This window comes from Seriola aureovittata, chromosome 9, assembly GCF_021018895.1.
Source record: "Seriola aureovittata isolate HTS-2021-v1 ecotype China chromosome 9, ASM2101889v1, whole genome shotgun sequence".
Lineage (NCBI taxonomy): Eukaryota > Metazoa > Chordata > Actinopteri > Carangiformes > Carangidae > Seriola > Seriola aureovittata.
This window is the reverse complement of record NC_079372.1, coordinates 21,750,164-21,775,240: the sequence shown is the minus strand read 5'-3', so window position 1 is coordinate 21,775,240 and position 25,077 is coordinate 21,750,164. Positions and strand designations below refer to the sequence as shown.

At 41.7% G+C, this 25,077-nt stretch overlaps 2 protein-coding genes across 5 annotated transcripts in view; both read left to right on the top strand.

Annotated features, from left to right (window-relative positions):
* The window catches only part of flna (filamin A, alpha (actin binding protein 280)), a 48,568-nt gene extending 30,668 nt beyond the window's left edge, over window positions 1-17,900 (top strand). The window contains exons 17-49 of one of the 3 annotated variants that reach the window (XM_056383955.1): window positions 151-311; window positions 439-529; window positions 797-966; window positions 1,600-1,717; window positions 2,179-2,291; window positions 2,473-2,622; window positions 2,757-3,075; window positions 3,305-3,478; window positions 3,562-3,724; window positions 3,849-4,009; window positions 4,177-4,344; window positions 4,493-4,616; window positions 5,291-5,447; window positions 5,533-5,722; window positions 6,845-6,868; window positions 7,364-7,611; window positions 8,945-9,019; window positions 9,743-9,842; window positions 9,959-10,099; window positions 10,228-10,356; window positions 10,457-10,630; window positions 10,965-11,126; window positions 11,243-11,446; window positions 11,554-11,706; window positions 11,844-11,966; window positions 12,721-12,987; window positions 13,089-13,226; window positions 13,472-13,587; window positions 14,670-14,802; window positions 14,930-15,106; window positions 15,220-15,438; window positions 15,523-15,720; window positions 16,182-17,900. In XM_056383955.1, coding sequence (XP_056239930.1) covers window positions 151-311; window positions 439-529; window positions 797-966; window positions 1,600-1,717; window positions 2,179-2,291; window positions 2,473-2,622; window positions 2,757-3,075; window positions 3,305-3,478; window positions 3,562-3,724; window positions 3,849-4,009; window positions 4,177-4,344; window positions 4,493-4,616; window positions 5,291-5,447; window positions 5,533-5,722; window positions 6,845-6,868; window positions 7,364-7,611; window positions 8,945-9,019; window positions 9,743-9,842; window positions 9,959-10,099; window positions 10,228-10,356; window positions 10,457-10,630; window positions 10,965-11,126; window positions 11,243-11,446; window positions 11,554-11,706; window positions 11,844-11,966; window positions 12,721-12,987; window positions 13,089-13,226; window positions 13,472-13,587; window positions 14,670-14,802; window positions 14,930-15,106; window positions 15,220-15,438; window positions 15,523-15,720; window positions 16,182-16,366 — 5,225 coding nt within the window. In that variant the 3' untranslated portion in view covers window positions 16,367-17,900. The remainder of the gene's footprint in view (window positions 1-150; window positions 312-438; window positions 530-796; window positions 967-1,599; window positions 1,718-2,178; window positions 2,292-2,472; window positions 2,623-2,756; window positions 3,076-3,304; window positions 3,479-3,561; window positions 3,725-3,848; window positions 4,010-4,176; window positions 4,345-4,492; window positions 4,617-5,290; window positions 5,448-5,532; window positions 5,723-6,844; window positions 6,869-7,363; window positions 7,612-8,944; window positions 9,020-9,742; window positions 9,843-9,958; window positions 10,100-10,227; window positions 10,357-10,456; window positions 10,631-10,964; window positions 11,127-11,242; window positions 11,447-11,553; window positions 11,707-11,843; window positions 11,967-12,720; window positions 12,988-13,088; window positions 13,227-13,471; window positions 13,588-14,669; window positions 14,803-14,929; window positions 15,107-15,219; window positions 15,439-15,522; window positions 15,721-16,181) is intronic. The other 2 variants (XM_056383956.1, XM_056383957.1) reach the window with 2 other exon arrangements.
* A 1,899-nt stretch (window positions 17,901-19,799) lies between these two features.
* emd (emerin) lies at window positions 19,800-24,575 on the top strand. 2 transcript variants are annotated; one of them, XM_056383818.1, is made up of 7 exons: window positions 19,800-19,897; window positions 20,330-20,408; window positions 21,161-21,256; window positions 22,433-22,467; window positions 22,565-22,590; window positions 23,469-23,528; window positions 23,617-24,575. In XM_056383818.1, exons 2-7 carry the CDS (start codon window positions 20,330-20,332, stop codon window positions 23,807-23,809), a joined length of 489 nt encoding a protein of 162 aa, XP_056239793.1. In that variant the 5' UTR covers window positions 19,800-19,897; the 3' UTR covers window positions 23,810-24,575. The 2 variants fall into 2 exon arrangements, with proteins under 2 accessions (XP_056239793.1, XP_056239794.1); XM_056383819.1 differs by having other exon boundaries at window positions 19,837-19,897; window positions 20,327-20,408.
* Window positions 24,576-25,077: the final 502 nt, after the last annotated feature.

The window sequence follows — 25,077 nt, the reverse complement described above, 5'->3', positions numbered from 1 at the left end:
CTGTATGTAACGTGAAAGGCGTCACTTGTTAGAAACACACTGGCTCCAAGTGGCCAAAAATGAATTAAGACAAAAGAGGCAAAATGGCTGCAGCAGACAACTGAAGAGCATCAGCTGAAACGATCCATGTGTTTTGTTTCCTGTCCTCAGGTGACATCAGCATAGGAATCAAGTGCGCCCCCGGAGTGGTGGGACCCGCAGAGGCCGACATCGACTTTGACATCATCAGGAATGACAACGACACTTTCACCGTCAAATACACTCCCCCTGGAGCAGGCAGCTACACCATCATGGTCCTGTTTGCCGACCAGGTGAGTCCGACTCATGCACTGTTCGAATTATGAATGAGAGCAGAATGTGCATGTGCAGAATCCAGGGTTGACGATGTGTGCTCTGTGTGTGCGTTTGAATACAGTGTGGCTTACGTTTGTTGTTTAGGCTATTCCAATGACGCCCATCAGGGTCAAAGTGGATCCTTCTCATGATGCCAGCAAAGTGAAGGCGGAGGGACCAGGACTGAGCCGCAGCGGTAAGACCACCTTTTCAGTCTGAAGTATTTTTATTTATCTCTGCAACTTCCTGTTTTCTATTTTCTGTTGAGCTGCGGTGGTGAACACAACCAACTACCTAGTTTTTCTATTCGTTGAAGTCAAACCTCCACAATTACTTAACTGGCATCGCACTCTTAAAAAAATATATTTTATAAACTGCTGGAGTTTGAGAAATGGGAATGAATTAATTTTAATTTTAATTAATTAATTAATTAATTCTCTCTCTCTCTCTCTCTCTCTCTCAGGTGTTGAATTGAACAAGCCCACTCATTTCACTGTGAACACTAAAGGGGCAGGAAAGGCGAACCTGGACTGTAACTTCAGTGGTCCAACCAAAGGAGAATCCGTCAAGGACTTTGAAATCATCAACAACCATGACAACACACACACTGTGAAATACACACCTGTGCAGCAGGTAAGATGGGAGAGGGAGTCGCACATATGAACGATTCTGATGAACATCCAGTCTCTCTACACATACAAGGAAAAGTTTGACATTGTGGGAGTTTGGTTTCTAGCCCAGACTTTGATTAGAAGATCGACACCACTCTCATGTCTGTGCGCTAATTATGAAGCTAGAGCTAGAAGACAGTTAGCTTAGCATAAAATTTGAAACGGGGGAAACAGCTAGCCTCTAAAACTCCTCTAAAAAACTCTAAAGCTCAGTGCAGGACACGTTTTATTTATTTTTTTTTTAAAGTTTAAAAGTTAAAGAAATAAGATTATGTTAATTACTGAATTTACTTATTTTTACTTAGCTAGCTAGTCTCTATGCTAAGCTAAGCTAAGATAATCACTCCTGGCTCCAGCTCCACATTTCCCAAAAGGTCAAACTGTTCCTTTAACTAGACTCAGTAACAGACACATTTTCATGGTATCCATGGTTACAGATTTCAGAACGGTAATTTGCTTCTATTAATCAACTGTTTTGCTGTTTTGCCAGCTGTTACTTTTTTTATGTAGGTTTTGATATTGTGTTAAGGCAGCGTCATTCTGTCTCCCCTTTTTATAATTTATGTGATCCCATCTGCTCCCCCTCCTGCCTCAGGGTCCCATGGGAGTCGCTGTGACCTATGGTGGAGATCACATTCCCAAGAGCCCCTTCAACGTCGCTGTGGCACCCACAGTGGACCTCAGCAAGATTAATGTCACAGGCCTCGGAGACAGTACGTACTCTCTCTCTCTCGTACCTCCACACGTTTAGATTTCAGCCCTCAAGTGTAGTATCATTTTGTGTTGCCATACAGCACATAATCCCTGGTCTAATGACCCATTTTGTCTTTGTTGTTACACTCGACCTCTAGCATTTTGCTTGTAGCATGGAAGCCCATTTGTGACAGGAAAAGAAAAAAATAAATAAAAAGTAATGCATGATAGATAATTATAATTATTAGATATTCAGTTAAAATTATGAGTTTGTATGTTAACACTATGACCTGAGTTACAAATTTAAAGATTTTAAGAATTACAAGTCATTATTTTGAATTGGTGTCTTGTAATTTTCTTTTTGTGGTTGCCCAAATGCAACACCTGTCTGTTCATCATATCTAGAATAGTCTTTTTCTAGCTGGAGTGTTGGTGTGTTTTCAAATCTACAGCGCTCTCTCTGTTCTGTGTGTCACTGTAGAGATGACTGTAGGCAAAGACAAGGAAGTGACTGTCAAATCAAAGGGTGCTGGCGGTCAGGGCAAGGTCGCTGCCAAGGTGACCGGACCATCAGGGAAGCCAGTGACCAGCAAGGTATGGCATATGATTTCTCTATGAAGAAAGTCTCCAGAAGCCGAGTGTTGATGTTTGAGATGCTTTATTTTTCATAATGTAACTAAATTATTCATGTTGAGCAAAATCTCACATCTCTAACAGACGCTGCTCACATGCTGTTTAATAATTGGTAAAATCCTGGTCATAATTCTTGTTCCAGGTTGAGCCAGGACTGAGCCCAGAGACCAGCCAGGTGAAGTTCATCCCACGGGAGGCGGGGCCATACCAGGTTGAATTGACCTATGATGGAGCTCCTATTCCTGGATCCCCCTTCACCCCTACAGCTTACCCTGCCACAGACCCCTCCAAGGTTAGCAGCTGTTACTGACAGATGGTGCTGGTACACATCAAAAATATGTATAACAGGAAAATTAAACTGAAGTACTTTGTTGCTGAAACACTTTTAGTGATTAATCACTTGCCTCCTCTCGCTTCTCCTCTCAGGTACGCTGCTCTGGCCCAGGCCTGGAGCGTGCCAAGGTCGGGGAGACAGGGGAGTTCATTGTGGACTGTACCAACGCCGGCCCGGCTGAGCTGACCATCGAGATCATCTCAGACAGTGGCACCGAGGCCGAGGTTCACATCCAGGACAACGGAGATGGGACCTACACCATCACCTATATCCCTCTGTACCCCGGCTCTTACACTCTCACCATCCGCTACGGTGGCCAGGATGTGCCCAACTTCCCTGCTCGGCTCAACGTCGAGCCTGCGGTCGACGCCAGTGGAGTCCGTGTGTTTGGACCAGGAGTGGAGGGCAAAGGTGCGATAAGATTGAAATGCTTTACATCTGGTTTTATCTGGTTTGTTATTTTGTGTTTTGGTCACTGTAGTTGGATATAATGCATTTTCATTGTGTATCTCCTGCATATTTATTATGCTGTAGATATATTTTTTTTGTGCTAGATCCTATCCTATTCCCTTTTGTGAACCTTTTAATGTAATCTAAGCCTAAACCAGCATGACGTCTGATCCCTGTCCTGTGTTTTCAGGTGTTTTCCGTGAGGCCACCACAGACTTCACTGTGGATGCTCGTGCTCTCACACAGAAAGGAGGCGACCACATCAAAACCCTCATTAGCAACCCGTCTGGCAGCCGCACGGACGCCCTGATCACAGACCGCGGAGATGGGACCTACAACGTTGAGTACACTCCCTACGAGGAGGGTGAGTCCAAGCGTAATAATGTGTGCAGACTTTGTAGGTTTGTCATTGGATTCTCTGGTGTTTATATTGTGTGTGTATTTCAGGCCCACACAATGTCGAGGTTTGCTATGACGGCTCTCCGGTGCCCAAGAGTCCATTCCGTGTTGGCGTCACTGAGGGCTGTGATCCAGCTCGTGTTCGCGTGCATGGCCCTGGCCTGAAAGGCGGCATCACCAACAAGCCCAACAAGTTCACAGTGGAAACCCGGTAAGTGAGACGAAACACTCACAAGGAAGAGTTCAAGATGGAAAATGTGTTTTTTTTCCTACTTTTTTTTTTTTTTTTTTTTTTTTTTTTTTTTTTTTTAATGTCCATCATCTTCCCTCCACAGAGGAGCAGGTACTGGTGGTCTGGGTCTCGCAATGGAAGGTCCATCAGAGGCCAAAATGTCCTGCACTGATAACAAGGACGGCAGCTGCAGTGTGGAGTACATCCCATACGAGGCTGGCAAATACAACCTCAACATCACCTACGGCGGACAGCCCATCAAAGGTACTGTGAACTGTTACAGCTTCTGTATCATGTTCATGATGTTTAATGTATTCTGTGTAATATTTATTATGATTATAAATCCAAATTAGCTACATTAAAACATCACCATCCCATCTTGGCACTTTAAAAATGCATTGCCCCACTTTTGGTTTGTTTTGTCTGCACAGGGAGCCCATTCTCTGTGCCAGTCAGTGACACAGTGGACAGCACCAAGGTGAAATGCCAGGGTCCAGGCCTGGGCAACAACGTCAGAGCCAACATTCCTCAGGCGTTCACAGTGGACGCCTCCAAAGCCGGAGTGGCTCCACTGCAGGTCCGGGTTCAGGGACCAAAAGGTGAGTGTGTGTCTTAATGTGTCTCTGTTCATGATTAAAGCTTGTGTGTTGTGATAGTCTCACATAAAAAGGAGTCCTAAGTAAGAACTCAAACACTAACTTCTATGTGTGTGTGTGTGTGTGTGTGTGTGTGTGTGTGTGTGTTCAGGTGTGGTGGAGCCTGTGGAAGTGGTGGACAACGGTGACCAGACTCACACAGTCAACTACGTTCCCACCAGAGAGGGACCCTACTCCATTAATGTGTTATATGCTGACGAGGAGATCCCACGCAGGTAACAACTTCAAAGGGAGACACCTGCAGCCGGAGGCCGTCTGTCTGTCCCATTCTCATGAGCGTGATATTTCAGTATCTTAGTACAAATGTTCACTTGGACTCAAGGATGAACGGATTAGAATTTGTTTTTTTGGCCATAACTCAAGAATTCATACTGTAATTATGACACAGTTTCATACAAAGGTTCCCAAGCTTTTCCACCTCATGGCCCTCTTGAGAATCTCAAAAATGTTGGCAGTCCATATCTAACAATACAGAGGCAAAATAATGAGACGGAGCACATTTAATGCACTTTTAATGGAGTGGTCATAAAAGTTCCTAACATTGTCTTATCACGGTGATGGGCCTTAATACGAATATGAAATTACATTTTTTTCTCACCATAATTGTACTGTTTTGCAAATGATTTATCGGCCGACTTGCAATACCCATGCAGCCCACCAGAGGCCGCGGCGCACAGGTTGGGAACCACTGGTCTAATGAGTCAAAGGTCAACTTCACCATGTCATCATAATGTTCTGCAAAAACATTTAAGGCCATTATTCAACGCTATAACGCTTAAGGTTGTGACCATATGTCCTGTAGCCGGACTGATGGAGACGTACAACCAGCAGGAGATAATGCTGGATTTGTTTGTGTTTAACTAGTCCCTTCTCTTGCTCCCTCTGTCAGCCCCTACAAGGTGAAGGTGCTGCCCACCCACGACGCCAGTAAGGTGCGTGCCAGCGGACCTGGTCTCAACACCACCGGGGTGCCCGCCTCTCTGCCCGTTGAGTTCACCATTGATGCCAAAGACGCAGGCGAGGGACTGCTGGCAGTGCAGATCACTGTGAGTGCTCACATCTGATGAAAGAAATAAGAAACTTCTTTTGGTGTCTGTGCTCAAATTTTTGTATCCCTCCACCCTGACCTAGGACCCAGAGGGGAAACCCAAGAAGGCCAACATACGTGACAACCACGACGGCACCTACCTGGTGTCCTATGTGCCGGACATGACTGGCAGATACACCATCCTCATTAAGTACGGAGGGGATGAGATCCCATACTCACCCTACCGCATCAGGGCGCTGCCCACCGGAGACGCCAGCAAGTGCACTGTCACAGGTACGAACAGGATAGTTACTTAGGTTACACACGAGTCTTACTTGTACATTTTCTTTAGGTGATCAAAGCTCTGACTTTTATATAATTAGACACGCTCAAAAGCCGTTGTGTCGTTGGTGATGTTTTCTTCTGTCCTCTTACTTAAGGAACGACAATCATTCTACATATATATATATATGAAAATAAATTTACTGTAAGACACAACACACCCGGCCTTTTCAGACTGTCACTGGGATTTTATGTCCCCATGTGTCCAAATCTTGTTGCCTCCTGCTGCTGTTCAACACATTTTACAGGAAACAAGCTCCTCTTGAAACAAGGGCAGCCCACAGGATGGTTCCTATTTTGTAATAGAAAACATCTTATCCCTCAAAGTGATTAACAAATAAGAAATTATTATGCAGCGTTGTGTTATTTATGTTTCTTCCATTTTTTTACTAATTTCATCATTATTATTAGCTTAGCATAATGACTGCAAGCAAGAGGAAACAGCTAGGCATTATATGTAATTCATTTTATCAGTACAGAAACCATAAGTTGTTGTTTTTACACCTTGGTTTTTTTACTGATTAAACTGATGAGATTTGTTTATTAGTGAGTTTAAAAAGTTCTGTCCCTGTTTCCACTCCCAGTCTCTGTTTATCTGAGCTAAGCAGCTGCTGGCTCTAGCTTCATAGTTAGCATACAGACATGAGAGCTGTTTTAGTATCAGCAAACTCTGAATACACATATTTCCTAAAATGTGAAAATATTCCTTTTTTTAAAAAAAAAAAAAAAAAAGTATTTTAATGGTAAAACCAGTTGTGAAAAATGAGATTTTCATCTCTCAGCGTACTTGCTGCTCATATATCATTATTGTTCATGCATTGGTATGTTGTGTTCCTCACGCTGTGCTCCTCAGTTACACCCCTCCCCCCACCCTCACCCAAGTCCCTGCTGTACACACACACATACACACCACTCCCCCCCCCTTGCTTCACACTCCACCATCACCGTTTTGTTTCCATCCAAGTGTTTGGAGCACAGTTATTGCCTCCCACCACCCCCACCCCCACCTGACTGTCTTTTATTTGTCACTTTTTTTTCTCTCGCTCCCCTGCTTCTCACCGTTCCTATTATCAGTCTCAATCGGCGGTCACGGTTTAGGTAAGAACCTCCTGAACGACTTTGTAATGTAGAGGAACTGCTCTACCTTCTCTCTCTTTTCTGTCAGCATGGAGGATAGTGGCACCAGCTTTCAACAGGACATCCCATCTTTCTGTCGCCTCTTCTCCTTCTTCTGTCTCTCTCTCCCATACCTGTTTTTTCCTCCCATCTGTTGTACCAGTCTTCTCTCATAACTCTTTCTCTGTTTCCTCTCATATTTTTATTGGACTGACTAATGGACTAACAGAGTAGGTAGGATGGCATGGTGGAATGGCACTTTGGCAATCTAGCTTTCAGTTCTACATGGAAACTGTATGATAATAACACATGAGTCAATGGTAACAACGTACATTAGATGGAAATAACATGACTAGATCTCATCCAACTTTAACCTGGTCTCATGTGTCATGTGCATGCTGAGAGGGAGTGTGTGCCTGTTTGTGTCTCTGTGAAAAACCATAACAAACACTGACCTTCTCTTTCCGATCCTTGAAGGCGCCGGCGTTGGCCCAACCATCCAGATTGGAGAGCAGACAGTCATCACGGTGGACGCCAAGGCTGCTGGGAAAGGCAAGGTGACGTGCAGCGTGTGCACACCTGAGGGGGCGGAGCTCGACGTGGACGTTGTGGAAAACGAAGACGGCACCTTTGACATCTTCTATACGGCGCCGCAGCCTGGCGAGTATGTCATCTGCGTCCGTTTTGGAGGGGAGCACATCCCCAACAGTCCCTTCCAAGTCACGGTGAGTTTAAACGGGATAGGGTGCTCTCTTACCGCAACAGTCAAAGCAAATCACAGGGAGAGAAAAATTTAAGAATGGTGCTGAAGTTACAGAGGCAGAAGAGTTCGATTCTTTCCTGATCCATGACACTGCTGCAGGAAAAATGCAGTGGTTTGTGTTATAGTTATCACCACAGTTTAAAATCGTATCACCTGCATAAAGATGAATTTTACACACACAGCAGAGATCTCATTTATGTAAATGGTGAAAAGAAGAGCAATTTATACAAATATTTTTCCTCTCACTACATCCTGTCTGGTCTTGAACAAAACAACAGTAGCAGCATGAAAAATGTGTTCTTTCTGACAATTAGTACAGAATAATACAACAACAATAATAATAATTTTTTTTTTTTTTTTTTTTAACAAAAGTGTACAACTAAGAAATCTGTGCGTTGCTGCAGGAAGGAAAATCCATATTAAGCTGGAACTAGTAAGCTGCTTATATATAGGCTATAGGCTAATTAATTTATCTGAGTTTTTTCTGCACTTTATTCTGTCGCAAGCAGCTGCAGATGCAAGTGCAGTGCTTATTACCTTATGGAGATATTGCAAGCATCCCTGTCGTGAAAGTAATTAATTGTATATATTATTTGTAGTGATCCAAAAGGTGAAATTATGCATAACACAATATTTGTCAGTATTTATACGCCACTAAATCAAGTTTCCCTAGCATGTTGCTCTCAGGTCTCAAAATAAGTCTTTCAAGTCTGAATCAAGTCTCAAGTTTAGATCTGGTGAACAGGATGGGGCCCACTGTGGATCCCTGCAGCACAACCTCTTCCTACCTCACACACTGACGTGGGTAAAGAAGTAAAGATGATCTACGGTAGCAAATGCTTTTGGAACAAGTATAAATATGGGGGCAGAGTGTTTATTATTGTCTAAACCTAACTTAGTAGTAATTACATCATTCAGACGACAATAACAGCTGAGATGTTGCTATGATACTTTTGATGCAGTGCTTTACAAGGAATACCCTCAACTGTATTGACCAGCGATTCCACAGGCAGGACTTGGCTAAAATAGGACAACAAACAGAGCAACCAACAGACACTTAGCTCTGTTTGTGTTTGGTGTAAAAGTGTGAGTGTGAGAGATTTTGTACGGACCAAAGATCCCTGGCACTGTTTCTCCCTACAGACGCTTCGTGATTGGGTCCTGTTGGCACCAGACATTTTCAAAATCACTCTGACTACTGTTTTATTTCCCTCCAATCCCTTCCGTCCTTTTTACCCTGTCCATCCCCTACACCACCCCTGCCTCCCCCCCTCACCACCTCCCACCCCTGTCAGGCGCTGGAAGGAGCTCCATCAGACCAGCTCATGCAGCAGAGCCAAATGCCCCAGTACTACGCTCAACAGCCCTGGGTACCTAAAACCTCTGTCTCCAGCCTCTCTCATCCTTGTCAACTCCATTTTTGTTCAACTTCCTCCATTCCCCTCTTACTCTCCTCCTTTCTCTCATCACCCCCTCATCAGCCTGCATCAGTGTCTGCTGCCTCTCATTTCAGGTGTTTCATCTCTGAGGGGGCTTTTTCTCTCTCATCTCAGAAACAGGATTCCTCAAACACATGGACAATGCAAACAGAGCTGCATAATTTAAAAAACATATGAATATTTTTCTCCCAGGAGTAGCAGCAACTTGTGCACACACATTTTATTCAGCGGCATAGGAAATATTTCCCTCGCAATTTGGGGATTAGATATTTTCCACATATCATTGTGCAGCCCATCTGTTCCGCAGTGCTCCATGTCGACACGCTTACAAGACAAAAGCAGCCATTTTGAGAATCATCAATGTGTGCAAGTCAGCTGCTTCACATTTTACAAAATGGCTAACTGTGAACCTGCCAGTGTTTTTGTCCTCATCTCCTTCTCTTTCGCAGTTTGTGTCGGTGTCATCATCCTGACCATGATAACCATTGTCATCTCCATTGTCGATCATTCCATCTCATGATTGTCTCATCCCATTTTGTGTGTTGGTGTTTGGAAGCTTATATCCCTTTGTCCTGCACTGCGTTGATACATTACTGTAACCACACCACATCACCACAGCCTCCTCACAGTGTATCTCTGGCTTTTGTCTCCCAGGCAACAGACAGACCAATGGGAATGAATGGTCTGGATGTGGCAGGACTGAGACCGTTTGACCTGGTCATCCCATTCACTATCCAGAAAGGAGAGATCACAGGTAACAAAAACAAGTCTGCGTTATAACAAACACAGACAGATTGGACCCCAGTCGGTCTTACACGATGATTTCCATGTTACATGTATCTCATGGTATTTTTCTGTGCGCTGCTGAAGGTGAGGTCCGAATGCCGTCAGGCAAGGTGGCCAAGCCTGACATCACAGACAACAAGGACGGCACTGTTACAGTCAAGTACGCTCCCACTGAGGCTGGTCTGCACGAGATGGACATCAAATATGACGGCATCCACATCCCTGGTACAACTTCCCTCTGAAGTGTTGGCTGAAATACAAGAGGAATTTATAACCTTGAAGGTGCATGAAAAATGATCTCTTCTTTCTTCCTTCCTTCCGTCCCTCCTCCTTCTCTCTGTTGTCATTCACAGGAAGTCCCTTACAGTTCTACGTGGACTACATGAACAGTGGTAATGTCAGTGCCTATGGCCCTGGCCTCATCCATGGGACCGTCAACAAACCTGCTGTCTTCACTGTTAACACTAAAGACGCTGGAGAGGGTCAGTAGCAGACATTTATAGAATCCATATATTATAAAATCGGTAATACAGGGACAAATGTCATCACACAAGACACTATGTTCATATCATGTCTTTGTAGGAGGTCTGTCTCTGGCCATTGAGGGTCCATCCAAGGCAGACATCAGCTGTGTGGACAACCAGGATGGGACATGCACTGTGTCCTACCTGCCTGTCCTGCCCGGAGACTACAGCATCCTGGTCAAATACAATGACAAGCACATCCCAGGCAGCCCATTCTCTGCTAGGATCACTGGTAATATTATTTATTCTCTCAGACCAAACCATTGTTATTAACTCCTGAATTCCAGTTCAAATTCGGTCTGTTTGCTGTGGAACAAGTTTTTGGGTAATATTTGGGAACATTGGGAATGCTCTGATGCTGGCCTGTTAAAGTTCAGGTTACCAAGCAAACACCTCAGTCAAGCCCGTCTTGCTTGTGTGTTTAATGTCAATACAGCGAGGGTTGTGTCTTCTGTGTATAGAAACTCTGGCAGTTAGGCCAAAGCTTGACCTTTTTTGTTGATAAAAATAGTAATAATGCAGACAATTGTCAAAATGTAACTTACCTGTCACTGTTGTGTCTCCAGGTGATGACTCCATGAGGATGTCCCATCTGAAGGTGGGCTCAGCTGCAGATATCCCACTTGACATTGGAGAGCTTGACCTCAGTCAGCTGACTGCCTCCCTCACCACACCCTCGGGCCGCGAGGAGCCCTGTCTGCTGAAGATGCTTCGTAACGGACATGTCGGTGAGTGCGTGTGTGGTGTAAGCAAAGAGAAGTTGACTGAAATGAAAAGAAGCTGTTTATATTTTTATTCTTTGTTTTAAACCTCCCCCCCTGTTTTATTGCCTGGTCTGTCACAGGCATCTCATTTGTTCCTAAGGAGATTGGAGAGCACCTGGTGAACATCAAGAAGAACGGTCGCCATATTCCCAGCAGCCCCATTGCTGTCATGATCAACCAGTCGGAGATCGGTGATGCCAGCCGTGTGCGTGTGAGCGGCCAGGGCCTGAGTGAGGCCAGGACCTTTGAGCCTGCTGAGTTCATTATTGACACTCGTGATGCAGGTACACACTTGATAAAAATACTTCCACATGTGTTAGTTTGTTATGTTTAATTTTAAGTCATCAACATTGTATATTTATTACAACTCTGTCATGTTTTTCCCATACAGGCTATGGTGGTCTGAGCCTGTCCATTGAGGGACCCAGTAAAGTAGATATTAACACTGAAGACCAGGAGGACGGCACCTGTAAGGTCACTTATTGCCCCACTGAACCTGGAAATTACATCATCAACATCAAGTTTGCAGACCAGCATGTGCCAGGTGCTTACCTTGAAACAGCCATGTATTACAGGTTATGGAGTAGTTTTGTTCTGAATCACTAAACTGACTCAATCATTGTGTGTGTGTGTGTGTGTGTGTGTGTGTGTGTGTGTGCGTGTGCGTGTGCGTGCGTACAGGGAGCGCATTCACGGTGAAGGTAACAGGGGAGGGCAGGATGAAGGAGAGCATCACCAGGAAGAGGAGAGCAGCATCAGTCGCCAACGTAGGCAGCCAGTGCGACCTCAGCCTCAAGATCCCAGGTGATAAAAAACAGGAAATGCCATTACAATACATCTCTATGGTCATGGTGGAAACTCCACATTGTAACACAGTTGGTGTGCTTTGCATCTGTCACAGAAATCATTTTTCACCATTAAAACATTAACCTTGGTGTTGATGAATTAAGAGAAAGCATTTGTCTATTATTCATTGTTCATTTTGTGACCTTGAGCTATTTTGTAAGTTTTTGTTATTGCTACGTAGCTAATGTTAGCATTAGCAGCTGTTTACTTACCAGTCTAGAAGAAACATTGCAAGTTTAGCATCAAACTTCATTTTGCTGTTACACTTTTATTTGGTCTGCTATGACCAGTAGCTTATAGCAGCTAGTGTTAGCTAGTCTTAAAATTTAGATATTGCTGTGTAATTGACTTCTGTTACAGTATGTCTTAGCAGTTAGCATTATACCTGTATTGTCAAATTAAAAGATACCATTTATTGGTAGTAAACTACATCTCTCACTCAGCAGATTTGTTGCTAGTCTTACTTGGTCTAGTATGACTGTCAGCTAATGGTTGCGGCTTAGCTAATGTCAGCATACTTTAGCAACATTTTGCTTTGTAACTGACATTATGACTCTTTTCCACTTTTGCTACTGTCGTAAATAACTTTAGAAGTGCTGGTTGGTGGATTTTGTTACCTTTTGGAATAAATGACCAATGATTCTTGCCTCATATAGAGTAGAGTCTAATTTTATTCACGTGTTTTCAATGATTCAAACATTTGTCTCTGCAGAGATCAGCATAGCGGACATGACTGCTCAGGTGACCAGCCCGTCTGGCCAGATTCACAAAGCTGACATTATGGAGGGAGAGAACAACACCTACTGCATTCGTTTTGTCCCCACTGAGACGGGTGTGCACACTGTGTGTGTGAAATACAACGGCGTGCACGTACCCGGCAGTCCGTTCCAATTCACCGTCGGCCCCCTTGGAGAGGGCGGGGCTCATAAGGTTCGTGCTGGAGGGCCAGGCCTGGAGAGAGCAGAAGCTGGAGTACCAGGTTAGTGCGGTGGCTTTACTATTAGTATTGTGTGTGTTTATGTTGTGATGTGTTTTTACACAATGTACCTAACTTTGTTTTTGCCACTGTGTTATGTGTAGCTGAGTTCAGTATCTGGACGAGGGAGGCTGGAGCCGGGGGTCTCAGTATTGCTGTGGAGGGGCCAAGCAAGGCTGAAATTGCCTTTGAGGATCGCAAGGATGGCTCCAGTGGAGTGTCCTACATCGTGCAGGAGCCTGGTGAGAGAAGAGACAGGGAAAGGTTGAATGGATGATAACTGAGCATGTGCTGCAGACAGAAATTCACTAATGTATAAATGTGTTATTTTTTATTTAATGCTGTTTTTTTGTTTTATTCTACACTCTTGTCCTTTTTTGGCATTAATGGTGTATTTTTTGTGAGGAAATCTAATCTATATACTGTATGTGAGCTGTGGAGGCCTGTGTTTTAGTGACTTTCTGACATGAAATCCATTCCCCTGTAGGAGACTATGAGGTGTCCATTCGTTTCAACGAAGAGCACATCCCTGACAGCCCCTTCATCGTCCCCGTGGCCTCACCGTCAGACGACGCCCGTCGCCTCACTGTTGCCAGTCTTCAGGTGAGGCTCTGAGACACACACACGTCCGTGTGCACACACACCAGGCCACAGTACACTGCCCACAATGCAGCAGCAGCTCGTACTTTGACTTTCTTTGTCCAGGTGTGGACACAATACAATGCAGTACAAGAGACTTAATGACAGTTTTAAAGTCCAGTTTTTGTGGTTTTACATGATAAACAAATATTGATAGTGTGGAGTTGGTAACAAAGGCAGATGTTGATATATTTAATTCAACCATGTAGCCAAGTAGTGAATGTTTTAGCAGGCCAACATGATTAGAGTTGCGATGAGTAAAGTTCAGAGGTACAGGTATAGGATGAGCTGCTGCTGTGTTGTTGGGCAGTGCAAGGGCTTCTGGGATACTAGAGGACTGTGTGTGTTTCTCGTGCCTCATTCTAAAGGCTCTCAACAGCCTCCCACCTCTAAAAGTGATACGGGGCGCTAAAGGGTTAAAGAGGTCTGACATGGGCTGTTTTTCTTCTGTTGACGCTCACAAGTAAATACAACACTATGTAAGTTCATTTCTGACAGAAAAAGAAGAAAATAGATGAAACGTTATGCAGGATAAAAATGCAAATACTATAAATAAAATAAATATGAATTATGAGCTAATAAGTAAATATCATGAGATAGTAAGTTCAAATGATGACATCATCATCATCTCATAATCAAACATTTGACTTTCTCATAATGTGGACTTGAGTATTCTGATTTTTATCCTGCATAACTTTTTAACTATATATTTTCTCTGTCATAAATGGGCTGACTTTCACACAATCACACAGATATACTCACAGATAATCTGTCAAACTCTCACACTGGCTCTTCTTCACTTTTTCTTTCTCCTTCTTCTTCAGTTTCTTACACAAACATCTGCTTCGTCTGTCTTTTTTCACTACACAGCCCTCCTCTTTAGCCTTGTTAGCGACCTCCAGGTAAGGTAGATAGTAGCATAAGTTATGTGAAAATGACACTGTGGTGATCATGATGCTATTCAGTAGACAGTAATGACAAGTATTTGCTGATTGTCAGTTGTGGGTGACACAGTGTTGAGTGTGTTAGTCTGTGTTGTCGAGCAGGAGTCGGGTTTGAAGGTGAACCACCCAGCATCATTTGCCGTCAGCCTTAACGGGGCGAAGGGTGTGATTGACGCAAAGGTCCACAGCCCATCTGGAGCTCTTGAGGAGTGTTGCGTCACTGAGATTGACCAAGGTAACCACAGACATGATATCCAAACTCATCTAAACATCCTCCGACTGCTCACACTGAACTAATGTCACATGATGGACAGGAGAACAGATTTTCAGGCACCTTACCTTTCACCTGTGTGTTTATCTAGATAAGTACGCAGTTCGGTTCATCCCCAGAGAGAACGGTCTCTATCTAATTGATGTGAAGTTTAATGGAAGTCACATCCCTGGTAGTCCGTTTAAGATCCGAGTTGGAGAGGCGGGCCAGGCTGGAGACCCTGGCATGGTGTCTGCCTATGGACCAGGACTGGAGGGAGGCACCACAGGTAACACTGCTGCTGTGCACAACACAACAGAAATAGTAAAACAGGAGTGTATTTCATTACATAAAACTCCATCATCACCTACATCCTCATCATTCTGTCTCATTTGCATCTAGGAACTGCTTGTGAATTTGTGGTGAACACGAGCAACGCAGGCCCTGGCGCTTTAGCTGTGACCATCGACGGGCCCTCCAAGGTGAAGATGGACTGTGTGGAGTGCCCCGAGGGCTACAGGGTCACATACACCCCAATGGCCCCTGGCAACTACCTAATCTCCATCAAATATGGCGGTCCTTACCACATCGTCGGAAGCCCCTTCAAGGCCAAGATCACTGGTGAGGGGGATTTAAAAATAGAACAAATAAAAATGTATATAATTACCGCCAAGATTAACTTATACCGTCTTCTCCATCTTCCAGGTTCAAAGCTCGTGGCCAGCCACAGTATGCACGAAACTTCTTCTGTCATGGTTGACCCTGTGACCCGTGCCATCAGCTGTTCTCAACAGGGTGCTCCCACCCAGTCAGATGCCAGCAAGGTGGTGGCCAAGGGCCTGGGCCTGACCAAGGGCTTCATCGGTCAGAAGAACAGCTTCAGTGTTGACTGCAGCAAAGCAGGTGTGTGTGAAGTAAAAGTTCTTCTTTTTTGGTCTGATATTTAAATTGTGAATGTCACCGCTGCCTCCCAAATACATACAGTTTAAAAGCTCATAATAATGTTTGGCTGTTGTCAAAATCAGTATTAAATCATAATGAGTTTAGCAGTCTAAACACAGAGTCTAATTTCTGCCTGAAGAAAAACAAAGCTTAAAATATGTTCACACTTTACAAAATTAATTAATATTTTCCTCATATGTTAATGATATGTCATCCACTCGCAACCCATCTGCTGTTAATCAGAATGTTAATTAGCGTATAAACTATCCCATTAATTGCTAATTGAGGCACAAATAAAATTCAATATAAGTGTACAGTATCACACTAGCTCTAAGTTTTAAAGTGGTCTCATTTATTTATAGTCATATAATAAGCTAATAATAACATATTGATGCTAATTTTCATCGGTTCTGTCTCCACAGGTCGTAATATGCTCCTAGTTGGTGTGGACGGTCCCAAGGTCCCCTGTGAGGAGATCCTAGTGAAACATTTGGGCAGCCGCATGTACAATGTCAGCTACCAGCTCAAAGAGAAGGGAGAGTACATCCTCGTGGTCAAGTGGGGAGACGAACACATCCCTGGCAGCCCCTACCACATCACTGTCTAAAACCCAGCTCCACAATCAGAAAACCTATACCACTGTTTAAATCAACCTAACCAATCATTGTTTACAGCTCCAAGCCCCTTCCATGTTACAAATTAAGATTTCTGGCTTTTTTTTTTTTTTTTTTTTTGCTTGTTATTTTATGATTATTTAACCAACTAGAAAACAAAAGTCTCACATCAGTGTTTACCCTCAGCCAGATAATCTGTATTTTTCCACTAGTGAATATTTTCAAACCAACATCTTCACTGTAACCCAGTCCAAAGATAAATGCATAGACACTGAATATTCCTCTCTTCATTGTCATTCACTCTGTTTCTTGTCTCATTCTTCTGTTAATCACATCATTCAGTAAATTTAGGGAGGAGAAAGAAGCACCTTTTTCATTACTGTAAACTAGCAGTCGATTGTGCCTTAGGCTATTTTACATTTTCCGTCGTGGACATTTGCAGATGTGTCTGAACTAGTGTATGGTGATAGGCTAGCTTAGCATAGTGTAGCAACAGTAGATTTTGACCCAGCTGAGCCCGGCATTGGATGGAAGGTTACAGTTTACACTGGAGGAGCTACTCTTATATACAAAATAATGGATTCAGTTTTATATGAGCTTTTATATGAACAAAGAGAGTCAGAAGTAATGTGCTTTCCTGACCCTTGGGTTTATATGAAAGACACACTTTGTTTTAAGACCTTTAATTGTCCGTATAAATCAGTGTAAAAGTCAGATGAACGGCTTGTCTGTTACTAACACAGGGGTAGTCTTTGTAGTGTTGGTGCCCAGTTAATGCTCAGCACTGGCCCAGTCCACTCCAGCATGTGGTGTTCATGATTTTCCTTAACTAACCCAGTTGTTTTACCTGCTGCTAGTGTGATCCAGTTTTAGGCACTGCTGTTCTTAAAACCGTAATACGGATTAGAGTAGGGAAATAATACAGAAAAGAAAATTTAAGATAGGGCGACAAAAGTGAGCAGAGAGGAGAAAGACACATTTCACAGTAGCTTGTGGTTTGTCTCGCACGCTCTCTTGACACCGCTGCTGGGAAACGCCGCTTCCTGTGTGTTTTAACGCGTGTGATCCCAACATGTGCTCTGCATGTTCATTAGGTTGTAAAACTCTTCAGATACAGAAAGCCTCTGATTCAGGAAAAAAAAACATTGACATGACCTGCGGTGCGATTGTGGCGGTTCAACTTCGACTATGGAACTTTTGTCAGATAAATTAAAAAAGGTTTAAAAAGGGAAGTTTCTAAAGTTGCGCTGGACAGAGGGACTGAAGATGATGTCGTGGTTTGTCATGTCCTGAAAACACGATGACCAAAAACAAAAAGAACAGATGTTGCTTTGTTTTCTGCTCAGTGTTTGTATCTCACCCCTTCAGCCGCCACCCACCCCCTCCCTTCATCCTTCCAGCTCGCTTTGTGCGTAATCTATATTTCAGAACAAAAAAAATGAATCTTGTCCTAAATAAAGGCTTTAAAAGTGTTTGTAAGACAGTATTTTGATACACAATAAAGTTGTCTAAGTATTTTTCTGTCAATCTACTGGTTTGTTTGTTTTGTGTCCTTAAAAAATTAATGAAAACTTTGTCCTGTTCACTTTGAATGAATTGATAAATTAAGATTCTACTGTCTAAATCATGACAAGTACCAAACAAGAAAACATAGATTTAATCAAAATGAACTGATATTGTACTCTACAGTGTATCTGTGATGCTCTCTAATGATATTATAGTAAGCTTTAAAAACTTTCTAGTATATAGTTTTATTTACATTTACTAAAGTACTGTACTTATTTCCAATTTATGCGACATTATTCACCCACTCCACTGCATTTTAGAGGAAGGTATTGTACTTTTTACTCCTCTACATTTATTTCACAGCTTCAGTTACTAGTTACTTTAAAGATGAAGATCATATATAACAATCTTTTAAAAAAGAACACATAATTAAACCAGTGGTTTCCAGCCTTTTTGGCTTCTCATTTCTCACAAAAAACAGTGTGTCGTCAGGGTCACAGTTCAGATGTTCAAATGATCAGATAACAGAAAATTAAAGATTAGAGAAAAAGTCCTTTCCTCTCCCGTTAATCACCTGATGACCCCTCAGATTTATCTGGTGTCCATATAATAATGAATCAGTCAGATGAACCAAACTAGTACTTTTACTTTAATACTTATGTAGTTTTACTTCAGTAGGATTTTTCATGCAGGATTTACTTGTAATGGAGTATTTTCACATTGCTGTATTGGTGCTTTCATTTCAGTAAATGATCAAAATACTTCTTTCACCACTGAATGTTGGTGTAACAGATGTTTTCCAGTGAGTGGAAAATGTGTACATTACTGGAGTCTGCAGCCAACGCCCTTCCTGGAAAACTGCAACTCCTTATTAGGCCTGACTCACTTTTACCTCCAGAGGCCGCTGCAGGAGAGGCAAGCTGATGGAAAGTCTTACTTAACAACTTCATAACATTGTTTAGACAAAGCTTTTGAACATTTATGAGGACATTTGTTTAAATTATAGCCTAATTAAGACTAACTTGATGTAGCCAAGTGACTTGTAACAAGGATAAATGCTGCTCAAAGAGACTCAGGAAGAAACTACATGTAGTATCAAATACATTTTTAAGAAGAGCATCAAAATTCAAGTAAGTTGTCAATAGCTGGGGATCTTTATCATAATAAAAATTATTAATTTTAGTAGTAGTAGTAAAATCATGAAAAATAAAAAACAAGAACACAGTAGGTATAAATAAAATAAATTAGAAAATATAGATATAGCATATAGATAAAATATAAACAGGACAAAGGATAGGACCTGAATTGGTGTTTTTTGTTGTTGTTTAGTTTTCATTAAATTAATAGTCCTACACAGCAAAGAAAATTTCACATAAATACATTCATAAAATAAATGCATTCAGAAATATAATTTCTACACTTCTATGATTTGTAGGATAAATGCCTAATTTCTTTTTATGTACCTCTCTAACTTTTTTGGTGAGGAAATATTTGTTATTAAAGAAACTTATAATTCTGGATAAATATTCATAGGAAAGTTTATTTCAGTATGGAGTTTCAGGGCTTAGTCTGATGTATTTTATTTCATTTCTATTCTTTGTATTGATACAATGTAACATCATAGCTGTCTGTCTTTAACACTGACTGTACCTAACAGCAGTTATTTTGACTGCACAGATGTTACAAATGACAGCACTCTCTTTTCCCTCTGTCACTTATCTTCTGTGAGAAACGGCCGTAGTTTTTAAAACGTCACAGTGTTACGTTTAACACTGCCATATACTCCTCTGCAGACACTGGACATTACTTAAAATATTCAGTACAAAAAAAAAACAACAAGCCAGCATTTCGACAACAGACTGTGAATGAAGGGGTTTTGACCCAGAAGTAGTCCAGCAGTAGGTGTGACAAATAACGTCGTCCATGGAAGCCACGCCCACTCTGCCGCTCCAGTCTGCTCAGTTTCGTCCCGCTGTTGGCCGCGTTTCTAACACAGGACTCTGTAATCTTTCGCAAGGGTGAGTGAAATAATTTTAATTTCAATTTTAAACAAGTAAATCTACCCGTTTCTTTCTTCAGTGGCTTGAGTTAACCGATTGCGCGAGATTGAAAAAAAAAAAAAGCCGCGAAGTCTGTTGTATATCGTTACTCTGAAGTTTTCTCGCAGTATTATGGATGTAAAGCAGTAAATGTGTCGTAACAATGAAATACTTGGTTTAGAGATAAATTACTAGGCCTATTCCTGCTGGACTGTAGTTTGGCGGGCAGTTTTACTTCACCAGTCTCCTCCCTTTTCTCCCTGTCCATTCTATCTATCTATCTATCTATCTATCTATCTATCTATCTATCTATCTATCTATCTATCTATTTATCTATTTATCTATCTATCTATCTATCTATCTATCTATTTATCTATCTATCTATCTATCTATCTATCTATCTATCAGCAGATGTCTTTGAGTGAGAAAAGTGTGGAGGAGATCAGTGAGTTGCTTGATGAGTATGGCATCAAACATGGACCCATAGTAGGTAAAAAAAACCCCAAAACACACACACACACACACACAAAATCAGCATTTCCCAACAGTCGTTATCACTGTCATTACTGGGCTCAGAACCAACACTTGATCCCGATCGTAGAGTGAGAACTGTGATCCATAGAATGATTGTAAATGTGATTTCAGTGCATCAGTTTGCGCATCTTATTTCAAAGCAGTTAATATTTTCAGTCAACACATGATTAAACCAGTGGTGTCCAACCTTTTTGGCTTCTCATGTCTCACAAAAATCAGTGTGTCGTCGGGGTCACAGTTCAGATGTTCAGATAACAGAAAATCAAAGATTAGAGAAAAAGTCCTTTCCTCTCCCGTTAATCACCTGATGACCCCTCAGATTTATCTGGTGTCTATATAATAATGAATCAGTCAGATGAACCAAACTAGTACCTTTACTCTATTACTATAACTAATTCTTATGTACTTTTACTTCAGTAGGATTTTTCATGCAGGATTTACTTGTAATGGAGTATTTTCACATTTCTGTATTGGTGCTTTTATTTCAGTAAATGATCAAAATACTTCTTCCACCACTGAATGTTGGTGTAACAGATGTTTCCAGTGAGTGGGAAAAGTTATGTTCTCCATGTTAATTAGCTCCACTACTTCTTTATATTTGTCTGCACTCAGTCGTCTGTCTGCACAGGAGGCATTACAACTTAATGTATTTTTTGTTGACTGTGGTTGGGATATTGAAGCGCTGTTGATGTGTTTGTGTGAACATAGACTCCACTCGAAAGCTGTATGAGAAGAAGCTTGAGAAGGCCATGGAGAACGCTCCGGTGAACACCTCCTCTGACAAGACCTACTACAGAGAGGAAGGTAGGAAGCTCTGTCACTTGGTTGATTGTTCATTTGTGAGTCTATAAATTTCCTATATTTGAAAGTTTCAGTAAATTGTGTCAAAGATATAATAAAAGTTGATGCTTACTTTTAATAATTCATTTGGACAGCTACTCGTGTCTTTACTGGACTTGACGTACAGCTCTTGTTTTATGTCTTTTGTAGGGCTGCATAAGTATTATTTTCATCATTGATTAATCTGTCAGTTATTTTCTCAGTCAAAGCCCCAGCCCAAACCAACAATCCAAAACCTAAAGATAATCAATTTACTATCACATCAAATAAACAATGATAGGAAAAACACATAAACGAGAAGCTGGAACAAGGGAGGGTTTGCTCATTAAAAAATGTTTTAAACAATTAGTCAATGATCACAATAGTTCTACACACTAACAAAAAAACAATCTAAATCCGGGAAATGTGATAATGTAAGAAAAGAACTGAAATGCTAAAGGTAAATGTCAGTGGTCCGGTCTGGAGCTGGTCAGCAAAATGTTGAACGGACTACATTTATACAGTGCTTTTCCAGTCTTATCTACCAAAAGTGCTTTACACTACAAGCCACACTCACCCATTCACACACATACATTCATAGAGCAGCTTTTCCTACATGTGTAGCGCTTCTTCTACCATTCACACACCGATTACAAATCTGGGGCAATTTGGGGTTCAGTATCTTGAAAGTCGTTCAGTATTGACTGAGGCCTCCCAAGGTTTGGATCAGGTCATTTTGTGCCCATTATTAAAAGCAATAATGAACGCTCTGTTTAGATGCATAACCACCAGAAATCTACACAAAGTACTGTGGCCTTTGATTTGATGCCTGACCTGGCAGTGACTGCTGAAGTAAGAGCAACATTTCCTCCAACCCTGAATGTGCTCTCACTCAGAAGCATTGAACGTCATTAACAATAGAAGAGTTGATCTTACATAACATGGGTGTAAATTAGCAGAATTGTATTTACAGGTGTGTCTGTAAATGTGAACCACAGACTTTAACACCAGGAGCGTTCATCCTGCGTAGTGAACACTACATTTCTATCATCATCATCTTATCATATTATTAAAAAGAATACACAGAAGAGTCAATACATGCTAATTTTACTGAGGTTGAAACTGTGTTTTTTCTTTTCTTTTTCTTTTTTTTTCTTACAGAGGAGGAGGTTACCTACATCACATACCACAGTCCGGTGAGTCCTGATTGTCGGCTTGTCCCTGTCGGTTTGTTACTCCTCTGCTCTCTGACTGTAAATAACCTCACAAACTATTCTGCTTTCTTTTGCACAGGTTAGACATGAGGGTTACGCAGACATGTGAGTACAGTTTTAACACACACACACACACACACACACACACACACACACACACTGAGAGAGAGAGACTATAGCAGAGAGACATTGAGTAACAGAGTGAGAGAGAAACACAAATTAAAAGATGCATTATAAATATACTTTACAGCAGCTCTAAGAACAACCTTTGTTACTTTTCTTTTTTACCTGCTGCTCCCTCCGGCTTATTGTCCCTGACTGTTAATGGCTCACAGCAGCTTCAGTCCAGTGTGGGATGAATGCACACATGGTGCAAAAGTGTCCTCTCGTCAACCACAACTCCAAGTTCAGCAGCCAAAACCTTTAGTTTTGAGGTGTCCAGCTTCAGATCTTGTTTAGCTGCACTTTATGCAAATCAGATGTAAACTGTAGCGGGGTTCATACATCTGTAGTCTTAACAATTACCTTAATAAAATAAATGAAAATGCAGTGATTTAAAAAATGTTAATTTGCAACAGTAGTAAATATGCCCTTCAGAGTCTACGGCTATGTGCTTTGAGTAGCATGCTAACATCAGTGGCATGCTAACATTCAATGATAAGGTTGACTGCTGAGGTTAAGTGTAATGTTTACCATGTTTACCATTTGTGTTTAGTCCATTATGATGCTAACATTTGCTAGTTAGCGCTGGACTGAGGGGACAATGAATGTCTGAACCAAAGTTCATGAATAGTTGTTGGAATGATTCTGTGGACCAATATGGTGGAGTGGCCAGCTAACATCACAATGATTTTAGAAAATAACATTTGTGTGGAATATTCTTACTGCATTTGGAAAATAACTAGTAACAATGCGAAACATTTACAGCTGCATAAATTCAATGAGTTCATTGAAATTTAAATGTAAAATTTTCTTCCTCCCAGGCTGAAACGAAGAGGCAACGCAGAGTCAGATGAGGATGACGAATCAGACCAAGATACAGAGTGAGTCTTGCAGCTATAAACTAATGGTGTCTTTGATCAAAGTAGTTCACCACCTTGTCTAAATCTGCTCTTTCCTCCTGTGCTTCAGGCCCCCCATCCAGATGACGAACAGAGCAGCCAATCACAGCACAGTGCGATCTAAGGAGCCGGTCAGAAAGTCTGGGGGCAGCATGTGGAAGGGGATTCGGATGCTGCTGCTGTTAGCTGTGTTAGCAGCTGTCGTCTACTACGCCTACTGTCACGTGATAAACAATGAAGAAAATTATTTTGGGGTTCAGTGATCTCATCTGTTTTTAAGATGTCAGGGTTGTTTTTCATTTGGCATTTCTTCTCCTGTAATATTTAGGTGGGGATTACTGTTTTTCAATGTTTGTTTGTTGTTTATTGTTTTCTTATTCCAATACACAGTTTTCCCACTGTGGACCCTTGAAATGCTAATGATACCACATTCCATGAACTTTTAAAGGCTCGCCATGTTCTATATTTCCTAGCGTCGCCAAATCCCATGAAATGACAAAAAGAAAAAACAGACTAATACCCCCTGCTGCCCCATACACAAACTAGAGCAGCAAATAGTCCCCAACAAATGCACTGGGCAACCTTTGCTGAAAACTACAATGCCCAGATGTTTTATGACATTATTGATTCTTTTTTTAGAAATAAAAAACTATATAATTAAAGATTTTCTTTGGGCTGAGAGCCACAGACAGAATAGGAAAGTCAGACAGTATGGAGACAGACCGACACCTGGTTTGTTGGGTCATGATTTTCATGGGATTTGCTAACAGTAAGAAAACTAAAGAATAATGCTGCTCCTCTCCTTTAATTTCTTTGCTTTCTTGCATAAAATGTTGTACAATGTTTTCAAGCCATGCAGAGTTTTGTGTATGTAATGTCTTTTATGCAACTTTTCTCTATTATGTGATTTGTTCTTATTTGTTAGATATATATGATGTTATGCGACACAACAGACTTGTGATGATATCTGTCATGTGTCCAAGCTGCCCTCCACATCATGACCAATTAAAAACCAAAGACTGTTTTCCATATGCTGAGCCCACCTGCCTAATTTCCATTCATTTGCATATGTAAATGTCATAAGCTTAGAACAAGACGACTGTAAGGCTAAAATGCATTTATGAGACCTCATTTGAAAGGTAACATATTTCTAGTTTCTGAAAATGTACTTGTTTTGCATGTGACTACAACTCAACCTGAACTACATCAGCTCATACATGGTATTTTTTTTGTATTTTTCAGTCCTTGCCTGTAAAAAAAAAAAAGTCATATTACATAACTACCAACAGGATGAACTTTATACAAGGCCTTGCCTCTGAAGTGCCCGCACCCCCAGCTTGCTCTGATTGGTCAGATCGGTTACGCTCACCATCTTCCCCCGACCCCCCAGAAGTGAAACCTGATTTGGGAAAACCTGTTTTTAATGGCAAACTCAGAACAAAAATAAGGCTGTTCGTCAACTTTTTCAAAAAATTATAAGTGCACCTTCTGCCGTATCTTACTGGTCCTTCTTTGTTGGAGATATTTGTTG